Raw genomic sequence first — 20,003 nt, 5'->3', positions numbered from 1 at the left:
CGGGTACCTAATGGCAGTCAGGCTACCTCTGGCGAGCACATGGAGGGCTGTGCGGCCCCCAAATAAATATCCACCCCACACCATGACTGACCCACCGCCAAACCGGTCATGCTGGAGGATGTTGCAGGCAGCAGAACGTTCTCCACGGCGTCTCCAGACTCTGTCACGTCTGTCACATGTGCTCAGTGTGAACCTGCTTTCATCTGTGAAGAGCACAGGGCGCCAGTGGCGAATTTGCCAATCTTGGTGTTCTCTGGCAAATGCCAAACGTCCTGCACGGTGTTGGGCTGTAAGCACAACCCCCACCTGTGGACGTCGGGCCCTCATACCACCCTCATGGAGTCTGTTTCTGACCGTTTGATCAGACACATGCACATTTGTGGCCTGCTGGTGGTCATTTTGCAGGGCTCTGGCAGTGCTCCTCCTGCTCCTCCTTGCACAAAGGCGGAGGTAGAGGTCCTGCTGCTGGGTTGGTGCCCTCCTACGGCCTCCTCCACGTCTCCTGATGTACTGGCCTGTCTCCTGGTAGCGCCTCCATGCTCTGGACACTACGCTGACAGACACTGCAAACCTTCTTGCCACAGCTCGCATTGATGTCCCATCCTGGATGAGCTGCACTACCTGAGCCACTTGTGTTGGTTGTAGACTCCGTCTCATGCTACCACTAGAGTGAAAGCACCGCCAGCATTCAAAAGTGACCAAAACATCAGCCAGGAAGCATAGGAACTGAGAAGTGGTCTGTGGTCACCACCTGCAGAACCATTCCTTTATTGGGGGTGTCTTGCTAATTGCCTATAATTTCCAGCTGTTGTCTATTCCATTTGCACAACAGCATGTGAAATTTATTGTCAATCAGTGTTGCTTCCTAAGTGGACATTTTGATTTCACAGAAGTGTGATTGACTTGGAGTTACATTGTGTTGTTTAAGTGTTCCCTTTATTTTTTTGAGCAGTGTATATAGCCTATATTACCTTTTCCATAGAGTAGGGGGACAGCAACCTTTTTAATCAATGCACATGAATCACTTACAGATATTACTTTTCCTAAATGCGTACATTAATACCATTCAAATACAGATTTATCATTGTACATACACAAAACACATATGGTTGGTCAAAAAATACCAAATCTACAGTTTAAACCGATACTTTTACATACAGATATAATTACTCATGTACAAATCATACACTACATGTCTCGGAAAAACAAGACGAGAGACAAAGACGAATGGTGGTCAACGTACGGATGAATTTCTCTGTTACAAAGAAATGTCCAGTGAGTGATTATATTTATAATTCAACTTACAGAGGGGACTAGGTTATGCACTGAGAGTACCTGAGGTAGAGGGTTGTCCCTTCACCACCCCGTTCCTCGTCCTCTCCTCAAAGTTCATCACCTCTTTGTAGATTAGTTCTGGAAAGTGAGATTGAGAGAGAGAGATAGAGAGAGAGCGAGAGAGCGAGGGAGGAAAAATTGTGGAGAAAAAAAAAATCTTTCAAATAGCAGCAGAGAAATCTATTGTCCTCTGCTCTACTAGTCCATTCTATGAGTCTAATTACCATGGCAACAAATAAACTGGAAAAGTTATTATACAAACTCAAATAGAAAATGAATGAGTAGACTGTATTGTTGGCCAGCTTCAAAAGACCAATCAGTGGAAAAAAAGATTAGAATTGGGCTGCCTGTGTAAACGCAGCCAATATACTCCTCAGATAGAGGCCTCCTTAGCAATATAATTACAACATACCTACAGTTGAAGTTGGGAGTTTATATCCACCTCAGCCAAATACATTTAAACTAAGTTTTTCACAATTCCTGACATCTAATCCTACTGTAGTAAAAATTCCCTGTCGTAGGTCAGTTAGGATCACCACTTTATTTTAACAATGTGAAATGTCAGAATAATAGTAGAGAGAATGATTTATTTCAGCTTTTATTTCTTTCATCACATTTCCAGTTGGTCAGAAGTTTACATACACTCAATTAGTATTTGGTAGCATTGCCTTTAAATTGTATATCTGGGTCAAACGATTAGCCTTCCACAAGCTTCCCATAATAAGTGGGGTGAATTTTGGCCCATTCCTTCTAACAGAGCTGGTGTAACTGAGTCAGGCTTGTAGGCCTCCTTGCTCGCACAAGCATTTTCAGTTCTGCCCACAAATTTTATAAAGGATTTAAGGTCAGGTCTTTGTGATGGCCACTCCAATACCTTGACTTTGTTGTCCTTAAGCCATTTTGCCACAACTTTGGAAGTATGCTTGGGGTCATTGTCCATTTGGAAGACCCAAGATTTTTTATATTTTAATTTTGTTTTTAAATTTTACCCCATTTTTTCGCCCCAATTTCGTAGTATCCAATTGTTTTTAGTAGTTACTATCTTGTCTCATCGCTGCAACTCCCGTACGGGCTTGGGAGAGACTAAGGTTGAGAGTCATGCGCCCTCCGAAACACAACCCAACCAAGTCACTCTGCTTCTTAACACAACGTGCATCCAACCCGGAAGCCAGCCGCACCAATGTGTCGGGGGAAACACCGTTCCCCTAGCGACCTGGTCAGCGTGCACTGTGCCTGCCACAGGAGTCACTAGTGCGAGATGAGACAAGGATATCCCTACCGGCCAAGCCCTCCCTAACCCGGACGAGGCTAGGCCAATTGTGCTTCGTCCCATGGACCTCCCGGTCGCGGCCGGCTGCGACAGAGCCTGGGCACGAACCCAGGGTCTCTGCTGGCACAGCTAGCACTGCGATGCAGTGCCTTAAACCACTGCGTCACCCGGGAGGCCCTGGAAGACCCAAGATATAACCATACTTTAACTTGGTCACAAATGACTGATGTCTTAAGATGTTGCTTCAATATATCCACATAATTTTCCTGCCTCATGATGCCATCTATTTTGTGAAGTGCACCAGTTCCTCCTGCAGCAAAGCACCCCCACAACATGATGCTGCCAGCCCCGTGGTTCACAGTTGGGATGCTGTTCTTCGGCTTGCAAGCCTCCCCCTTTTACTCCAAACATAACGATGGACATTAGGGCCAAACAATTCTATTTTTGTTTCATCAGACCAGAAGACATTTCTCAAAAAAGTACGATCTTTGTCCCCATGTGCAGTTGCAAACTGTAGTCTGGCTTTTTTATGGTGGTTTGGAGCAGTGGCTTCTTCCTTGCTGAGCAGCCTTTCAGGTTATGATGATATAGGACTCGTTTTACTGTGGATATAGATACTTTTGTACCTGTTTCTTCCAGCATCTTCACAGGGTCCTTTGTTGTTGTTCTGGGATTGATTTGCACTTTTCGCACCAAAGTAAGTTCATCTCTAGGAGACAGAACACCTCTCCTTTCTGAGCGGTATGACAGCTGCGTGGCCCCATGGTGTTTTTGTTTGTACCATTGTTTGTACAGATGAACGTGGTACCTTCAGGCGTTTGGAAATGGCTCCCAAGGATGAACCAGACTTGTGGAGGTCTACAATTGTTTTTCTGATTTCTTTTTTCTGATTTCTTTTAATTTTCCCATGATGTCAGGCAAAGAAGCACTGTTTGAAGGTAGGCATCCACAGGTACACCTCCAATTGACTCAAATTATGTCAATTAGCCTACTGGAAGCTTCTAAAGCCATGACATCATTTTCTGGAATTTTCCAAGCTTTTTAAAGGCACAGTCAACTTAGTGTATGTAAACTTCTGACCCACTGGAACTGTGATAAAGTGAATTATAAGTGAAATAATCTGTCTGTAAACAATTGTTGGAAAAATTACTTGTGTCATGCACAAAGTAGATGTACTAACAGACTTGCCAAAACTATAGTTTGTTAACAAGAAATTTGTGGAGTGGTTGAAAAACGAGTTTTAATGACTCCAACCTCGGTGTATGTAAACTTCCGAATTCAACTGTATATACTCTCAAGATGTGATATGTTTACCTTTCCATTCATCGATGGAGTGTTCTCTCTCATCCAGCTGCTTGTCGTAGATAGCAGGAGGCGGCTGGAGGGAGACACACAAGGATGACTGATTGTGCCTGCTGAAGCCGGTTTTAGCTACGCCTAAGAGATGAGTGACACCTAAGCACTGCCAGTATCATGAAAACATTTAAATCATATCTGAAAAACACTTTGAAGTTTCTACTTCTACATTAAATGGCACAAGCTCTAAACATACGCAACACTAGCCATATTTACTAAATATGTAGTGGTACACACAGACACACAGAAATATGTTTTATTCATATTTTAACCTTTATTTAACTAGGCAAGTCAGTTCACTTCTTTGGGACTGGGGGCAGTATTGAGTAGCTTGGACAAAAAGCTGCCCAGAGTAAACTGCCTGCTACTCAGCCATAAAAGCTAGAATATGCATAGAATTAGTAGATTTGGATAGAAAACACTCTGAAGTTTCTAGAACGGTTTGAATGATGTCTGAGAGTATAACAGAACTCATATGGCAGGCAAAAACCTGAGACAAAATCCAACCAGGAAGTGGGAAATCTGAGGTTTCTAGTTTTTCAAGTCATTACCTATCAAATATACAGTGTCCATGGGGTCATATTGCACTTCCTAAGGCTTCCACTAGATGTCAACAGTCTTTAGAACCTTGTTTGAGGCTCCTACACTGAAGGAGGGGAGAATGAGAGCTGATTGAGTCAGGGCTCTGCCAGAGTGGCATAAGCTGATCACGCACGAGTTGATCACACACGTGAGAGCGGTCTGCGTTTCATTGCATTTCTGAAGACAAAGGAATTCTCCGGTTGGAACACTATTGAAGATTTATATTAAAAACATCCTAAAGATTGATTCTATACATCGTTTGACATGTTTCTACGGACTGTAACGGAACTTTTAAACTTTTCGTCTGGACCTAAACGCGCGAACAAAAAGGAGGTATTTGGACATAAATGATGGACTTTATCGAACAAAACAAAAATGTATTGTGGAACTGGGATTCCTGGGAGTGCCATGAAGATCATCAAAAGTGAATATTTATAATGCTATTTCTGACTTCTGTTGACTCCACAACATTGTGGATATCTGTATGGCTTGTTTTTGTGTCTGTGCGCTGTACTCATATTATTGCATGGTGTGCTTTTTCCGTAAAGCTTTTTTGAAATCTGACACAGCGGTTGCATTAAGGAGAAGTGGATCTAAACATCCATGTATAACACTTGTATCTTTTAGCAATGTTTATTATGAGCATTTCTGTAAATTGATGTGGCTCTCTGCAAAATCACCGGATGTTTTGGAACTACTGAACATAACGCGCCAATGTAAACTCAGATTCTTTGATATAGATATGAACTTTATCGAACAAAACATACATGTATTGTGTAACATGAAGTCCTATGAGTGTCATCTGATGAAGATCATCAAAGGTTAGTGATTCATTTTATCTCTATTTCTGCTTTTTGTGACTCCTCTCTTTGGCTGGAAAAATGGCTGTGTTTTTATGTGACGAGGTGCTGACCTAACATAATCGTTTGGTGTGCTTTCGTCGTCAAGCCTTATTGAAATGGGATACTGTGGCTGGATTTACAACAAGTTTATCTTTAAAATTGGATTTCTGTTGTTTTGAATTTGGCGCCCTGCAATTTCACTGGCTGTTGGCGAGATGGGACGCTACCGTCCCACATATCCCAGAGCAGAGAGGTTTAAGAACAAATTCTTATTTACAATGATGGCCTACCCCGGCCAAACCCTCCCCTAATCCGGACGCCCCTGGGCCAATTGTGCGCTGCCCTATGGGAATCCCAATCAGCGCCGTTTGTGATACAGCCCGGGGTCAAACCAGGGTCTGTAGTGACGCCTCTAGCACTGAGATGCAGTGCCTTTAGACCGCTGTTCCACTCGTGAGACCTTAAATATGAGTTCAGCAAATCAGCAGCTAGAATACAGATCAGTGATATACCCTCTATACCAGTGGTCTCAACTCCAACAGAACACATTGTCGTTGTAGCCCCAGACAAACAACACCGGATTCAACTCATTGAGGGCCTGATGATTAGTTGACAAGTTGAATCAGGTGTGTTTGTCTGGGGTATAGGACAGGAGTATAGCATAGGACAGGAGAATATAGCATAGAACAGGAGTATAGCATAGAACAGGAGAATAGTATAGGACAGGGGTATAGGCCATGAGTATAGGCCATAAGATAGCATAGGACAGGAGATTCTAGTCATGAAATCTATGCAGCCTACTCAATCACTTTTTATAGCTACTGTTTACAGGCCTCCTGGGCCATACACAGCGTTCCTCACTGAGTTCCCTGAATTCCTATCGGACCTTGTAGTCATGGCAGATAATATTCTAATTTTTGGTGATTTTAATATTCACATGGAAAAGTCCACAGACCCACAGACCCACTCCAAAGGGCTTTTGGAGCCATCACCAACTCAGTGGGTTTTGTCCAACATGTCTCCGGACCTACTCACTGCCACAGTCATCCTCTGGACCTAGTTTTGTCCCGTGGAATAAATGTTGTGGATCTTAATGTTTTTCCTCATAATCCTGGACTATCGGACCACCATTTTATTACGTTTGCAATCCCAACAAATAATCTGCTCAGACCCCAACCAAGGATCATCAAAAACCGTGCTATAAATTCTCGGACAACCCAAAGATTCCTAAATGCCCTTCCAGACTCCCTCCACCTACCCAAGAATCAGTTAACCACCTAACTGAGGAACTCAATTTAACCTTGCACAATACCCTAGATGCAGTCGCACCCCTAAAAACAAAAAAACATTTATCATAAGAAACTAGCTCCCCGGTATACAGAAAATACCCGAGCTCTGAAGCAAGCTTCCAGAAAATTGGAACGCAGTAAATGGAGCTACACCAAACTGGAAGTCTTCCGACTAGCTTGGAAAGACAGTACCGTGCAGTATCGAAGAGCCTTCACTGCTGTTCAATCATCCTATTTTTCCAACTTAATTGGGGAAAATAAGAACAATCCCAAATGTATTTTTGATACTGTTGCAAAGCTAACTAAAAAGCAGCATTCCCCAAGAGAGCATGGCTTTCACTTATAAATTCATGAACTTCTTTGAGGAAAAGATCATGATCATTAGAAAGCAAATGACGGACTCCTCTTTAAATCTGCGTATTCCTCCAAAGCTCAGTTGTCCTGAGTCTGCACAACTCTGCCAGGACCTAGGATCACTCAAGTTTTTTAATCCTATATGTCTTGACACATTGATGAAAATAATCATTGCCTCTAAAACTTTAAGCTGCATACTGGAACCTATTCCAACTAAACTACTGAAAGAGCTGCTTCCTGTGCAGTTTGTCTCTGTGGATGGTTTGTCCTCTGACAAATCAACTGTACATTTTTGTGTTCCTCAAGGCTCCGTTTTAGGACCACTATTGTTTTCACTATATATTTTACCTCTTGGTGATGTCATTTGGAAACATAATGTTAACTTTCACTGCTATGCGACACACAGCTGTATATTTCGATGAAACATGGTGAAGCCCCAAAATTGCCCTCGCTGGAAGCCTGTGTTTCAGACATAAGGAAGTGGATGGCTGCAAACTTTCTACTTTTAAACTCGGACAAAACAGAGATGCTAGTTGTAGGTCCCAAGAAACAAAGAGATCTTCTGTTGAATCTAACAATTCATCTTGATGGTTGTACAGTCGTCTCAAATAAAACTGTGAAGGACCTCTGCGTTACTCTGGAACCTGATCTCTCTTTTGACAAACATATCAAGACTGTTTCAAGAACAGCTTTTTTGCATCTACGTAACATTTCAAAAATCAGATATTTTCTGTCCAAAAATGATGCAGAAATAATTAATCCATGCCTTTGTCACTTCTAGGTCAGACAACTGCAATGTTCTACTTTCTGGTTACCTGGATGAAGCAATAAATAAACTTCAGTTAGTGCTAAACATGGCTGATAGAATCTTGACTAGAACCAAAATGTTTGATCATATTACTCCAGTGCTAGCCTCTCTACACTGGCATCCTGTTAAGACAAGGGCTGATTTCAAGGTTTATCTACTAACCTACAAAGCATTACATGGGCTTGCTCCTACCTATCTTTCTGATTTGGTTCTGTCGTACATACCTACATGTACACTATGGTCACAAGACGCAGGTCTCCTAATTGTCCCTAGAATTTCAAAGTAAACAGCTGGAGGCACGGTTTTCTCCTATAGAGCTCCATTTTTATGGAATGGTCTGCCTATCCATGTGAGAGACTCAGACTCGGTCTCAACCTTTAAGTCCTTATTGAAGACTCATCTCTTCAGTAGGTCCTATGATGGAGTGTAGTCTGACCCAAGAGTGTGAAGGTAAACGGAAAGGCACTGTAGCAATGAACCGCCCTTGCTGTCTCTGCCTGGCTTTTTCCCCTCTCTCCACTGGGACTCTCTGCCTCAAACCCTATTACAGGGGCTGAGTCACTGGCTTATGCTGCTCTTCCATGCCATCCCTAGGAGGGGTGCGTCACTTGAGTGGGTTGAGCCACTGACGTGGTCTTCCTGTCCGGGTTGGACCATGTTCTGTTATAACCTCCACCCAGCACAGCCATAAGAGGACTTGCCACCCCTCATAGCCTAGTATTGGACGGATATAGATGACAGGACTATAGCATCGAGCAGGAGTATAGTATAGGATGGATATAGATGACAGGAGTATAGTATAGGGCAGGACTACAGTATAGGACAGGACTATAGCATAGGGCAGGAGTATAGTATAGGACGGATGTAGATGACAGGAGTATAGTATAGGACAGGACTATAGTATAGGGCAGGAGTATAGTATAGGACAGGAGTATAGTATAGGACAGGAGTATAGTATAGGACGGATATAGACGACAGGAGTATAGTATAGGACAGGAGTATAGTATAGGACAGGACTATAGTATAGGGCAGGAGTATAGTATAGGGCAGGAGTATATTATAGGACGGATGTAGATGACAGGTGTATAGTGTAGGACAGGACTATAGTATAGGGCAGGAGTATAGTATAGGACGGATGTAGATGACAGGAGTATAGTATAGGACAGGACTATAGTATAGGCCAGGAGTATAGTATAGCCTAGTATTGGACAGGAATGTAGTATAGGACAGGAGTATAGCATAGGACAGGAGTATAGCATAGGACAGGAGTATAGTATAGGACAGGAGTATAGCATAGGGCAGGAGTATAGTATAGGACAGGAGTATAGTATAGGGCAGGAGTATAGTATAGGACAGGAGTATAGTATAGGACAGGAGTATAGTATAGGGCAGGAGTATAGTATAGGACAGGAGTATAGTATAGGACAGGAGTATAGTACAGGGCAGGAGTATAGTATAGGACAGGAGTATAGTATAGGGCAGGAGTATAGCAAAGGACAGGAGTATAGTATAGGACAGGAGTATAGTATAGGACGGATATAGATGACAGGAGTATAGTATAGGACAGGAGTATAGTATAGGACAGGACTATAGTATAGGGCAGGAGTATAGTATAGGGCAGGAGTATAGTATAGGATGGATATAGATGACAGGAGTATAGTATAGGGCAGGAGTATAGTTTAGGATGGATATAGATGGCAGGAGTATAGTATAGGACAGGACTATAGTATAGGGCAGGAGTGTAGTATAGGACGGATATAGATGACAGGACTATAGTATAGGACAGGAGTATAGTATAGGGCAGGAGTATAGTATAGGGCAGGAGTATAGTATAGGACAGGACTATAGTATAGGCCAGGAGTATAGTATAGGGCAGGAGTATAGTATAGGGCAGCAGTATAGTATAGGGCAGGAGTATAGTATAGGACGGATATAGATGACAGGAGTATAGTATAGGACAGGACTATAGTATAGGGCAGGAGTATAGTATAGGGCAGGAGTATAGTATAGGGCAGGAGTATAGTATAGGACAGATATAGATGACAGGAGTATAGTATAGGGCAGGAGTATAGTATAGGGCAGCAGTATAGTATAGGGCAGGAGTATAGTATAGGACGGATGTAGATGACAGGAGTATAGTATAGGACAGGAGTATAGTATAGGGCAGGACTATAGCATAGGGCAGGAGTATAGTATAGGACAGGACTATAGTATAGGACAGGAGTATAGTATAGGACAGGACTATCGTATAGGACAGGAGTATAGTATAGGGCAGGAGTATAGTATAGGACAGATATAGATGACAGGAGTATAGTATAGGACAGATATAGATGACAGGAGTGTAGTATAGGACGGATATAGATGACAGGAGTATAGTATAGGACAGGAGTATAGTATAGGGCAGGAGTATAGTATAGGGCAGGAGTATAGTATAGGACGGGTGTAGATGACAGGAGTATAGTATAGGACAGGACTATAGTATAGGGCAGCAGTATAGTATAGGGCAGGAGTATAGTATAGGACGGATATAGGTGACAGGAGTATAGTATAGGGCATGAGTATAGTATAGGGCAGGAGTATAGTATAGGGCAGGAGTTATAGTATAGGACAGATATAGATGACAGGAGTATAGTATAGTCCAGGAGTATAGTATAGGGCAGGAGTATAGTATAGGGCAGCAGTATAGTATAGGGCAGGAGTATAGTATAGGACGGATGTAGATGACAGGAGTATAGTATAGGACAGGAGTATAGTATAGGGCAGGACTATAGCATAGGGCAGGAGTATAGTATAGGACAGGACTATCGTATAGGACAGGAGTATAGTATAGGGCAGGAGTATAGTATAGGACAGATATAGATGACAGGAGTATAGTATAGGACAGATATAGATGACAGGAGTATAGTATAGGACGGATATAGATGACAGGAGTATAGTCCAGTGCATTCGGAAAGTATTCAGACCCCTAGACCTTTTACACATTTTGTTACATTACAGCCTTATTCTGAAATTGACTAAATAGTTCTTTTTTACTCATCAATCTACACACAATATCCCATAATGACAAAGCAAAAACAGGTTTTTAGACATTTTTGCAATTAAAAAAAACAAAAAAACAACAAACAACTGAAATATTACATTTACATAAGTATTCAAGGCCCTTGGCAGTACTTTGGCAGCAATTACAGCCTTGAGTCTCCTTGGGTATGATGCTACAAGCTTGGCACACCTGTATTTGGGGAGTTTCTCCCATTCTTCTCTGCAGATCCTCTCAAGCTCTGTCAGGTTGGATGGGGAGTGTTGCTGCACAGCTATTTCCAGGTCTCCAGAGATGTTCGATCTGGTTCAAGTCCGGGCTCTGGCTGGGCCACTCAAGGACATTCAGAGACTTGTCCCGAAGCCACTCCTGCATTGTCTTGGCTGTGTCCTTAGGTTCATTGTCCTGTTGGAAGGTGAACCTTCACCCCAGTCTGAGGTCCTGAGCACTCTGGAGAAGATTTTCATCAAGGATCTCTCTGTACTTTCCTCTGTTCATCTTTCCCTCGATCCTGACTAGTCTCCCAGTCCCTGCTCCTGAAAAACATCCCCCCAGCATGATGCTGCCACCACCATGCTTCACCGTAGGGATGGTGCCAGGTTTCCTCCAGGCGTGTCACTTGGCATTCAGGCCAAAGAGTTCAATATTAGTTTAATCAGACAAGAGAATCATGTTTCTCATGGTCTGAGAATCCTTTAGGTGCCTTTTGGCAAACTCCAATTGGACTTTCATGTGGCTTTTACTGAGGAGTGGCTTCCGTTTGGCCAATCTACCATAAAGGCCTGATTGGTGGAGCGCTGCGGAGATGGTTGTCCTTCTGGGAGGTTCTCCCATCTCCACAGAGGAACTCTGGAGCTCTGGCAGAGTCACCTCCCTGACCAAGAACTTCTCCCTCGATTGCTCAGTTTGGTCAGGCAGACAGTTCTAGGAAGAGTCTTGGTGGTTCCAAACTTCTTCCATTTAAGAATGATGGAGGCCACTGTGATCTTGGGGACCTTCAATGCTGCAGAACATTTTTGGTACCCTTCCCCATATCTGTACCTCGACACAATCCTGTTTCGGAGCTCTACGGACAATTACTTCAACCTCATGACTTGGTTTTTGCTCCAATGTGCACTGTCAACTGTAGGACCTTATACAGACAGGTGTGTACTGTCCAATCAATTGAATTTACCACAGGTTGACTCCAACCAAGTTGTAGAAACATCTCAAGGATGAGCAATGGAAACAGGATGCACCTGAGCTCAATTTCCAGTCTCGTAGCAAAGGGTCTGAATGCTTACCTAAATAAGGTATTTCTGTTTTTTAATTTTAATAAACGTGCAAAGAAGTCTAAAAACCTGTTTTCGCTTTGTCATAATGGGGTATTGTGATGCCAGGGGAGGGAAAAAGTGAGGTAATGGAGTCCAGGTGTGCCTCAAGATGAAGCATAATGATTGGTGCCAGGTGCGCGTAATGATGGATGCCAGGTGCGCGTAATGATGGATGCCAGGACCGGTGGTTAGTATACCGGCAACGTCAAACGCCGGAGTGGAGGAGCAGGAGTAGACGTGACAGTAACGTAACAAAATGTGGAAAAAGTCAAAGGGTCTGAATACTTTACAAATGCACTGTATATGACAGGTATAGACGACAGGATAATAGTATAGGACATCTGACTGTGTTGTTGTATGTAACATACTATAGGCATGGCAGCCTACCAGTGCTGCAGACATCAACTGATGCCTGTCAATCATTTGTATCTCCTTGGTACTCCTCCAACTACCCTCAACTTTATCGTCTCCATCCCTATCTGAATTTTTTAAACATTTTATTTATTTATTTTTTACCTTTATTTAACTAGGCAAGTCAGTTAAGAACAAATTTTTATTTTCAATGATGGCCTAGGAAAAGTGGGTTAACTGCCTAGTTCAGTGGCAGAATGACAGATTTTTACCTCTTCAGCTTGGGGATTTGAACTTGCAACCTTTCGGTTACTAGTCCAACGCTCCAACTACTAGGCTACCTAGTAGCCCCAGGGTGGTAGAATGTCAAACATGAGGAATATTTTTGACGAGACTTCATATAAATCACATTCATGATGTGACCTTGGAAGTGGGCTAATTAAGAGGTCAATGCGTACACTACTGGACTACAACATTACAGGCTGCTTCCAAGGATTTGTCACGAGACCGGTAGGTAGTTGTTCAGCAGAGTATCAATCAAAGCGAAAGGATGAGCCTGAGAAAAAGTTCTGACGAATCTCGAGGTACTGTACATGCTGCATGTGTACTGTACAGGACTACTGTCCAGATGTTATCATATGTCTATAACACAGAGGATATTTAGGTAGTGTTACTACGAACCAATTTATCAAATCTATAGGTTTTTTCATTTATTTTAAGATTGCAATAAGATAGCACAGAAGTACAGAAGGCTACAGCACGGTTTTCTTGCAGTTTCATCAACACATAATGACCACTTCTACAGTGAAAAATGGCTTCGGTATTCATAGATGCAGCCAGACGGTATGTTACTTCCTGTTAGTGAGGAGAAAGCCACACAGACATCCTGCCACACAGACATCCTGCCACACAGACATGCACGGCACACAGACATCCTGCCACATAGTCTCTGAGTTAGTATTCAGTATTTTTCTGTTTATTAAGGATCACCATTAGCTGCTGCTACACTTCCTGGGGTCCATACAGGATTAAGGCAATTACATACAAAATAAAACAGTATATCACACAATACTACACACTATCTACCACAACATATCTCCAATACAAAAATACATAATACAGCAATATAACAATATTAATGTACATGTGTGTGGATTGCGTGTTAGCATGTTTATTTATTTTATTTATTTATTTATCCGTTATTTTACCAGGTAAATTGACTGAGAACACGTTCTCATTTGCAGCAACGACCTGGGGAATAGTTACAGGGGAGAGGAGGGGGATGAATGAGCCAATTGAACACTGGGGATTATTAGGTGTGTGTGTGTGTACATATGTGTTTGTGTCTGTCTCCCCACAATCTGTTCCATAAGGTGTAGTTTTATCTGTTTTTATTTTTAATCTGACTTTACTGCTGCCATCAGTTACCTGATGTGGAATAGATTTCCATGTAGTCATGGCTCTATGTAGTACTGTGGAATAGAGTCCCATGTAGTCATGGCTCTATGTAGTACTGTGGAATAGAGTTCCATGTAGTCATGGCTCTATGTAGTACTGTGGAATAGAGTTCCATGTAGTCATGGCTCTATGTAGTACTGTGGAATAGAGTTCCATGTAGTCATGGCTCTATGTAGTACTGTGCGCCTCCCATATTCTGTTCTGGACTTGAGGGACTGTGAAGAGACCTCTGGTGGTGTAGCCAATGTGAAATGGCTAGCTAGTTAGTGGTGGTGCGCGCTAATAGCGTTTCAATCGGTGACGTCACTCGTCACTCGCTCTGAGACCTTGAAGTAGTGGTTCCCCTTGCTCTGCAAGGGCCGTGGCTTTTGTGGCGCGATGGGTAACGATGCTTTGTGGGTGACTGTTGTCTTGTGTGCAGAGGGTCCCTAGTTCGAGCCCGGCGAGGGGACGGACGAAAGTTAAACTGTTACAGTGGCATGTCTTGTTGCGTATGTTGGGTATGCACACCACCAAGCTGTGTGCAAGTCATTTAAACAGATAGCTCAGTGCTTTCAACATGTCAATACCTCCCACAAAGACAAGTACTGATGCAATCAATCGCTCCACTACTTTGAGCCAGGAGAGATGGACATGCATGTCATTGATGTTAGTTCTCTGTGTACATTTAAGGGCCGGCCGTGCTGCTCTGTTCTGGGCCAACTGGAATTCGCCTACGTCTCTCTTTGTGGCACTTGACCATATAACAGGGCAGTAGTCCAGGTGCGACAAAACTAGGGCCTGTAGGACTTGTTCTGTTGATAGCAATGTCAAGAAAGCAGAGCAGAACTTTATTACAGACAGACTTCTCCCCATCTTAGCTACCATTACATCAATATGTTATGACCACGACCGTTTACAATGCAGGGTTACTCCAAGCAGTTTAGTCTCCTCAACGTGCTGAATTTCCACATTATTCATTACAAGATTTAGTTGAGGTTTAGGGTTTAGTGAATGATTTGTTGCAAATATAATGCTTTTCGTTTTTGAAATATTGAGGACTAGTTCATTTATTGCCACCCATTCTAAAACTGACTGCAGATCTTTGTTTAAGTTTTGCAGTGATTTCACTTGCTGTGGTAGCCGACATGTATAGTGTTGAGTCATCAGAATACATAGACACGCTGGCTTTACTCAAAGCCCGTGGCAGTGTGATTAGTAAAGATTGAAAAAAAGTAAGGGGCCTTGCCAGCTACCCTGGAGAATGCCTGACTCTACCTGGATTTTGTTGGAGAGGCTTCCATTAAAGAACACCCTCGGTGTTCTGTTAGACAGGTAATTCTCGATCCACAATATAGCGGGGGATGTAAATTCATAACACATTTGTTTTTACAGCAGCAGATTACGGTCGATAATGTCAAAAGCTGCACTGAAGTCTAACAAAACAGCTTTCACAATCTTCTTATTATCAATTTCTCTCAGCCAATCATCAGTCATTTGTGTAAGTGCCGTGTACATGTTGAGTGCCCTTCCCTATAAGCATGCTAAAGCCTGTTGTGATTTTGTTTACTTTGAAATAGCATTGTATCTTGCAACCACAATTTTTTCAAAAAAGTTTACTAAGGGTTGGTAACAGGCTGATCGGTCGGCTGTTTGAGCCAGTAAAAAGGTGCTTTGTTATTCTTGTGTAGTGGAATGACTTTGGCTTCACTCCAGGGCACACACTTTTCTGTAGGCTTAGATTGAAGTGATAGCAAATAGGAGCGGCAATATTGTCTGCTATCATCCTCAGTAATTTTCCATCCAAGTTGTCAGACCCAGGTGGCTTGTCATTGTTGATTGACAACATTATATACCTTTTTTTTGTCTGAAGTATAAGGGTTCCTTAGGATAGTGCAATTTTGGTCATATCATGTTTGTAATGCTCTCCATTCTGTACACTCCTAGAACCAAACGTGTTATTCTCCTACAGGGACGGCCGAAAGAACCCTTTATGGTTCTACGTAGCACCTTTATTTCTAAGAGTATGTATGACACATTTCTCAATTTTGGGTCAGTGAAAAAGTTCTGAAGATGGGGTTTTGACTACCTACCCCCAAATACAGTTTCGTAAAGCCATATGTGGTCATATCATGTTTGTACTGCTGTATATGCTGTATAGGAGATATATTTCTCTTGGTGTAAGTCATTTTTTTATTTACCATAGATATTTGGACGAGATCCCTGGCCTTCATCAGCATGAAATGAACAATAAAGAGGGGAGAAAACAGTACATTGGTTTCAGGGAAAATGTAATGCCATTGATGGCCAATATAATCTATATATCACATCTATACAACAATATAGAATATCCCATCATAAAACAGTAAAATGTCACTTTTTGGTCATTTTTGTTTTGATTAAGTAAAATGTATGTTTTCACAAAAGAATGAGACATGCTACAAATTAAATGTACATATTACACAATATCATATAATAATATACTTTAAAATGCATATTCCAACTGTCGAACATAGATATTATAATGAAGGTGTACGATTTATTGCAAATAACAAAATAAAATAAACTTGATTCAAATCTACTTAATTGATCTTGTTGAGAGTCATTGATACTCTATATTTGTACACCTCTTTCACATAGAGTCGTATGCTGAAATCCAAACTAATATACTAATACACTACATTTCACTATTGGGAAGAGATTGTATCAGTTTGGGTTCCAGGCTAACAGAGAGGTTAACTTTTCATTCAGCATCCCAGTTCTGTCTGCTTCACTGGGTTCAGAGAAGGCCATGTCACACTGTATTGCATTATGCATAGGCAGATAGGCCTACTTGATGTGAAATGCATCTAAAGTCTTCATCAAGTAAGAGACAGGCTGCAAATGGCTTTTTCCCAAACTCACTATTATCCCACAGTGATGAAGGTCTTTAAAAGGGAATGACTATACTTCAGTACATAACCAAGAAATGCCTGCTCTGCTATATGATCCAGTATTAACTATCCTTATCACACAGCTCCTTGGATGAGAATGAACTATACTGTATTCTCCCAAAGCAGTGAGCAGTGAGACTGGGTTTTGTATCTGTGCTCTATTTGAGGAATCAAGCACATTCCAGCAGGTAAAACCATAGTATATATTTCTATGGGTAAAACAACCAGTTGAGCCCACTGTTATGTCTCTACAGTACCATGATAGTCAGTAACATGCGTACATGTTTCCATGACTACCTAATGCCAGACTGTGGTGGGTAAAAGGATTGCCATAAAAGGTCAAACCATGAAGAGCAAGCAGGGGATACAAACTAAACAACAAAGACAACAACAGAAATGTTTCTCTGGATGGTTCCTATAGTAACCATTATGAGAGGGGAATGTAACATAAAAAATAATATATCTACACACCACTAATACAAACACAAGGCAGATGAAAACAGACCAAACTAAACAAGTACCAAGCTGTAGGATTGACCTAGGGCTACTAACTGATATGGCTGCCAGTGAGTTCTAGCTACAGACTCCTCCTACTCACCGCCTCCACCTCGGCTGGGTCGTACCAAACGTTGATGTAGGGGTGCTGTAAAGCTTCGTCCACTTGTATCCGCTTGGCTGGATCAATAATCAACATCTTACACAACAGGTCTCTGGCCTGGCTGGCTGTGGAGACAGAGAGAAGCAGAGAGAGAGAGAGAAGCGTCAGAGTCAAGGAAGGAGAGAGGAGACAGAGAGAGTGGGGTCAGAGTAAATGGATAGAATAGGAGAAGGGAGAAACTCAATCAGCAATAAAACACTGTCTATCAAACATTATGTGCATCCAAAACGGCACTCTATCCCATCTGTAGTGCACTACTTTGTCTCATATTGTCTCCATGTGAGACAATAGTTTACTGTTCCTTTAAGATTTTTCCCTCTTCTGTTTCCATAGCACCACAGTCAAGGCTTAACACTCAAGGAATATTATGGTTCAACACACTCAATCTCATGTCAGAAGAGAAAAGAGAGCTTGCTAGTAACCTACTTGTTTCTCAAGGTTATGAATTACAATGCTCTTACAACTTTTTGTATTAGCCTTAAATTACAAATGTAATATTTCTTTAGATGCAAATTCACAAAATAAAAAAACATGATCATGATGAATCCATCTGTGCTTCCTGCTCTTGTACCAATATGAACTGTTCAGTTCCACAATACCAAACTCTTAACCCACAATCCCTCCCACAACCCCCCAATCCCTCCCACAACCCCCCAATCCCTCCCACAACCCCCCAATCCCTCTGTCCCTCCCACCATCCTTCTACCCATCCCTCCCACAGCCCCTCAATCCCTCCCACAGCTCCTCCATCCCTCCCACAGCTCCCCCATCCCTCCCACAACCCCCAATCCCTCCCACAACCCCACAATCCCTACCACAACCCCCAATCCCTCCATCCCTCACACCGTCCTTCTATCCATCCCTCCATCTCTCCCACAGCTCCTCCATCCCTCCCACAACCCCTCCATCTATCCCTCCCACCATCCTTCCATCCATCCCTCCAACAGCCCCTCCATCTATCCATCCCATCCCTGCCACATCCTTCCATCCAACCATCCCACAGCCCCTCCATCCCTCCCACAGCCCCTCCATTCATCCCTCCCCATCCCTCTATCCCATCCCTCCCACCATCCATCCATCCTTCCATCCCTCCCTCCCTCCATCCCTCACCCCATCCCTTCATCCTTCCCCCATCCCTTCATCCCTCCCTCCACCCCTCGTACGGCCCTGACAGTCTGACTCACTATAAATAGTCTATTAGCAGCAGTCAGACGATCTGCACTGTACCTTCTCTCATCACCATTCCCCACACTGTGCTGCATCACCATGCCAGCAGCTATAGGCCAGCCATAGCAATCTCCAAAATGGCGGCTCAGACGCTCCCTCCTCTGAGTCACTCCTTATCTCTAGGATAGCAGCTCTCTCAGCATGCAGTGTAACCAAAGACCACGGCTCCACTAGCTTTAGTCCTAACAGGATTTCCCAGGCTCCTGCCTAGCCTCCAGTACAGCTACGTAAACAGTGCTCTCATACACTTTTCACACTATCATGCCGACCCCAAGCATATACTGTTCCAGCTGAAATATTTTATTTTGACATTGTCCTTTCCAGCACGGTTCCAGTAATTATGGTGGATGCATAGCCAGGCTAGCCCAGTACATCTCTGGTCGGTTTGGCTCGGCTCAGCTCAGTAGTCAATCACTCTAATGCAGTTTCTCTCTAACACACTCGCTCTCTAACACACTCGCTCTCTAACACACTCCCTCTCTAACACACTCCCTCTCTAACACACTCCCTCTCTAACACACTCCCTCTCTAACACACTCCCTCTCTAACACACTCCCTCTCTAACACAGTCACTTTAACACTACATCTTTCCTTCCGTCTCTGGCTGTGACTGTAACCACTATGTCCTCTCTAACTCAGTGGGTGTATTCCTCTAGTATATCTGACACAGCCGCTATAACACAGCTCTAACTCAGTGGGTGTATTCCTCTAGCAGCCCATCTCCTCTCCTTAAGTCTGATTTCTGCAGGGATCAGGCAGTCAGCAGGAAGGAGCTAGGAGGTAGCAGGCAGGCCGCAGGAGGCGGGAGACAGGAGACAAGAGACAGGGGGCAACATACAGGACACATTAGCCAGCAGGAGACAGTAGGCAGGAGGTAGCAGGCAGGAGGTGGCAGGAGACAGGAGACAGCAGGCAGGAGGTGGCAGGAGATAGCAGGCAGGAGGTGGCAGGAGACAGGAGACAGGAGGCGGCAGGAGACAGGAGACAGGAGACAGGAGGCGGCAGGCAGGAGGTACAGAAGACAGGAGGCAGGAGACGGGAGGCGGCAGGAGACAGGAGACAGGAGACAGGAGACAGGAGGCGGCAGGAGACAGGAGACAGGAGGCAGGAGACAGGAGACAGGAGACAGGAGGCGGCAGGAGACAGGAGACAGGAGACAGGAGGCGGCAGGCAGGAGACAGGAGACAGGAGGCGGCAGGCAGGAGACAGGA

The 20,003-nt window shown here is 43.3% G+C and overlaps 1 protein-coding gene across 10 annotated transcripts in view; it reads right to left on the bottom strand.

Annotated features, from left to right (window-relative positions):
• The window catches only part of mapk10 (mitogen-activated protein kinase 10), a 128,710-nt gene that overhangs the window by 9,962 nt on the left and 98,745 nt on the right, over positions 1 to 20,003 (bottom strand). For 6 of the 10 annotated variants that reach the window (XM_024430831.2, XM_042326450.1, XM_042326451.1 and 3 more), the window contains 4 exons: positions 17,506 to 17,630; positions 16,176 to 16,202; positions 3,920 to 3,983; positions 1,336 to 1,413 (listed from right to left, as the gene is read on the bottom strand). In XM_024430831.2, coding sequence (XP_024286599.1) covers positions 1,336 to 1,413; positions 3,920 to 3,983; positions 16,176 to 16,202; positions 17,506 to 17,630 — 294 coding nt within the window. Of the gene's footprint in view, positions 1 to 1,305; positions 1,414 to 3,919; positions 3,984 to 16,175; positions 16,203 to 17,505; positions 17,631 to 20,003 lie in introns of all 10 variants that reach the window. The other 4 variants (XM_042326455.1, XM_042326456.1, XM_024430832.2 and 1 more) reach the window with 2 other exon arrangements.

The sequence above is a fragment of the Oncorhynchus tshawytscha genome, linkage group LG09 (assembly GCF_018296145.1).
Source record: "Oncorhynchus tshawytscha isolate Ot180627B linkage group LG09, Otsh_v2.0, whole genome shotgun sequence".
NCBI classification, from domain to species: domain Eukaryota; kingdom Metazoa; phylum Chordata; class Actinopteri; order Salmoniformes; family Salmonidae; genus Oncorhynchus; species Oncorhynchus tshawytscha.
This window is presented reverse-complemented; position numbering and strand designations above follow the sequence as displayed.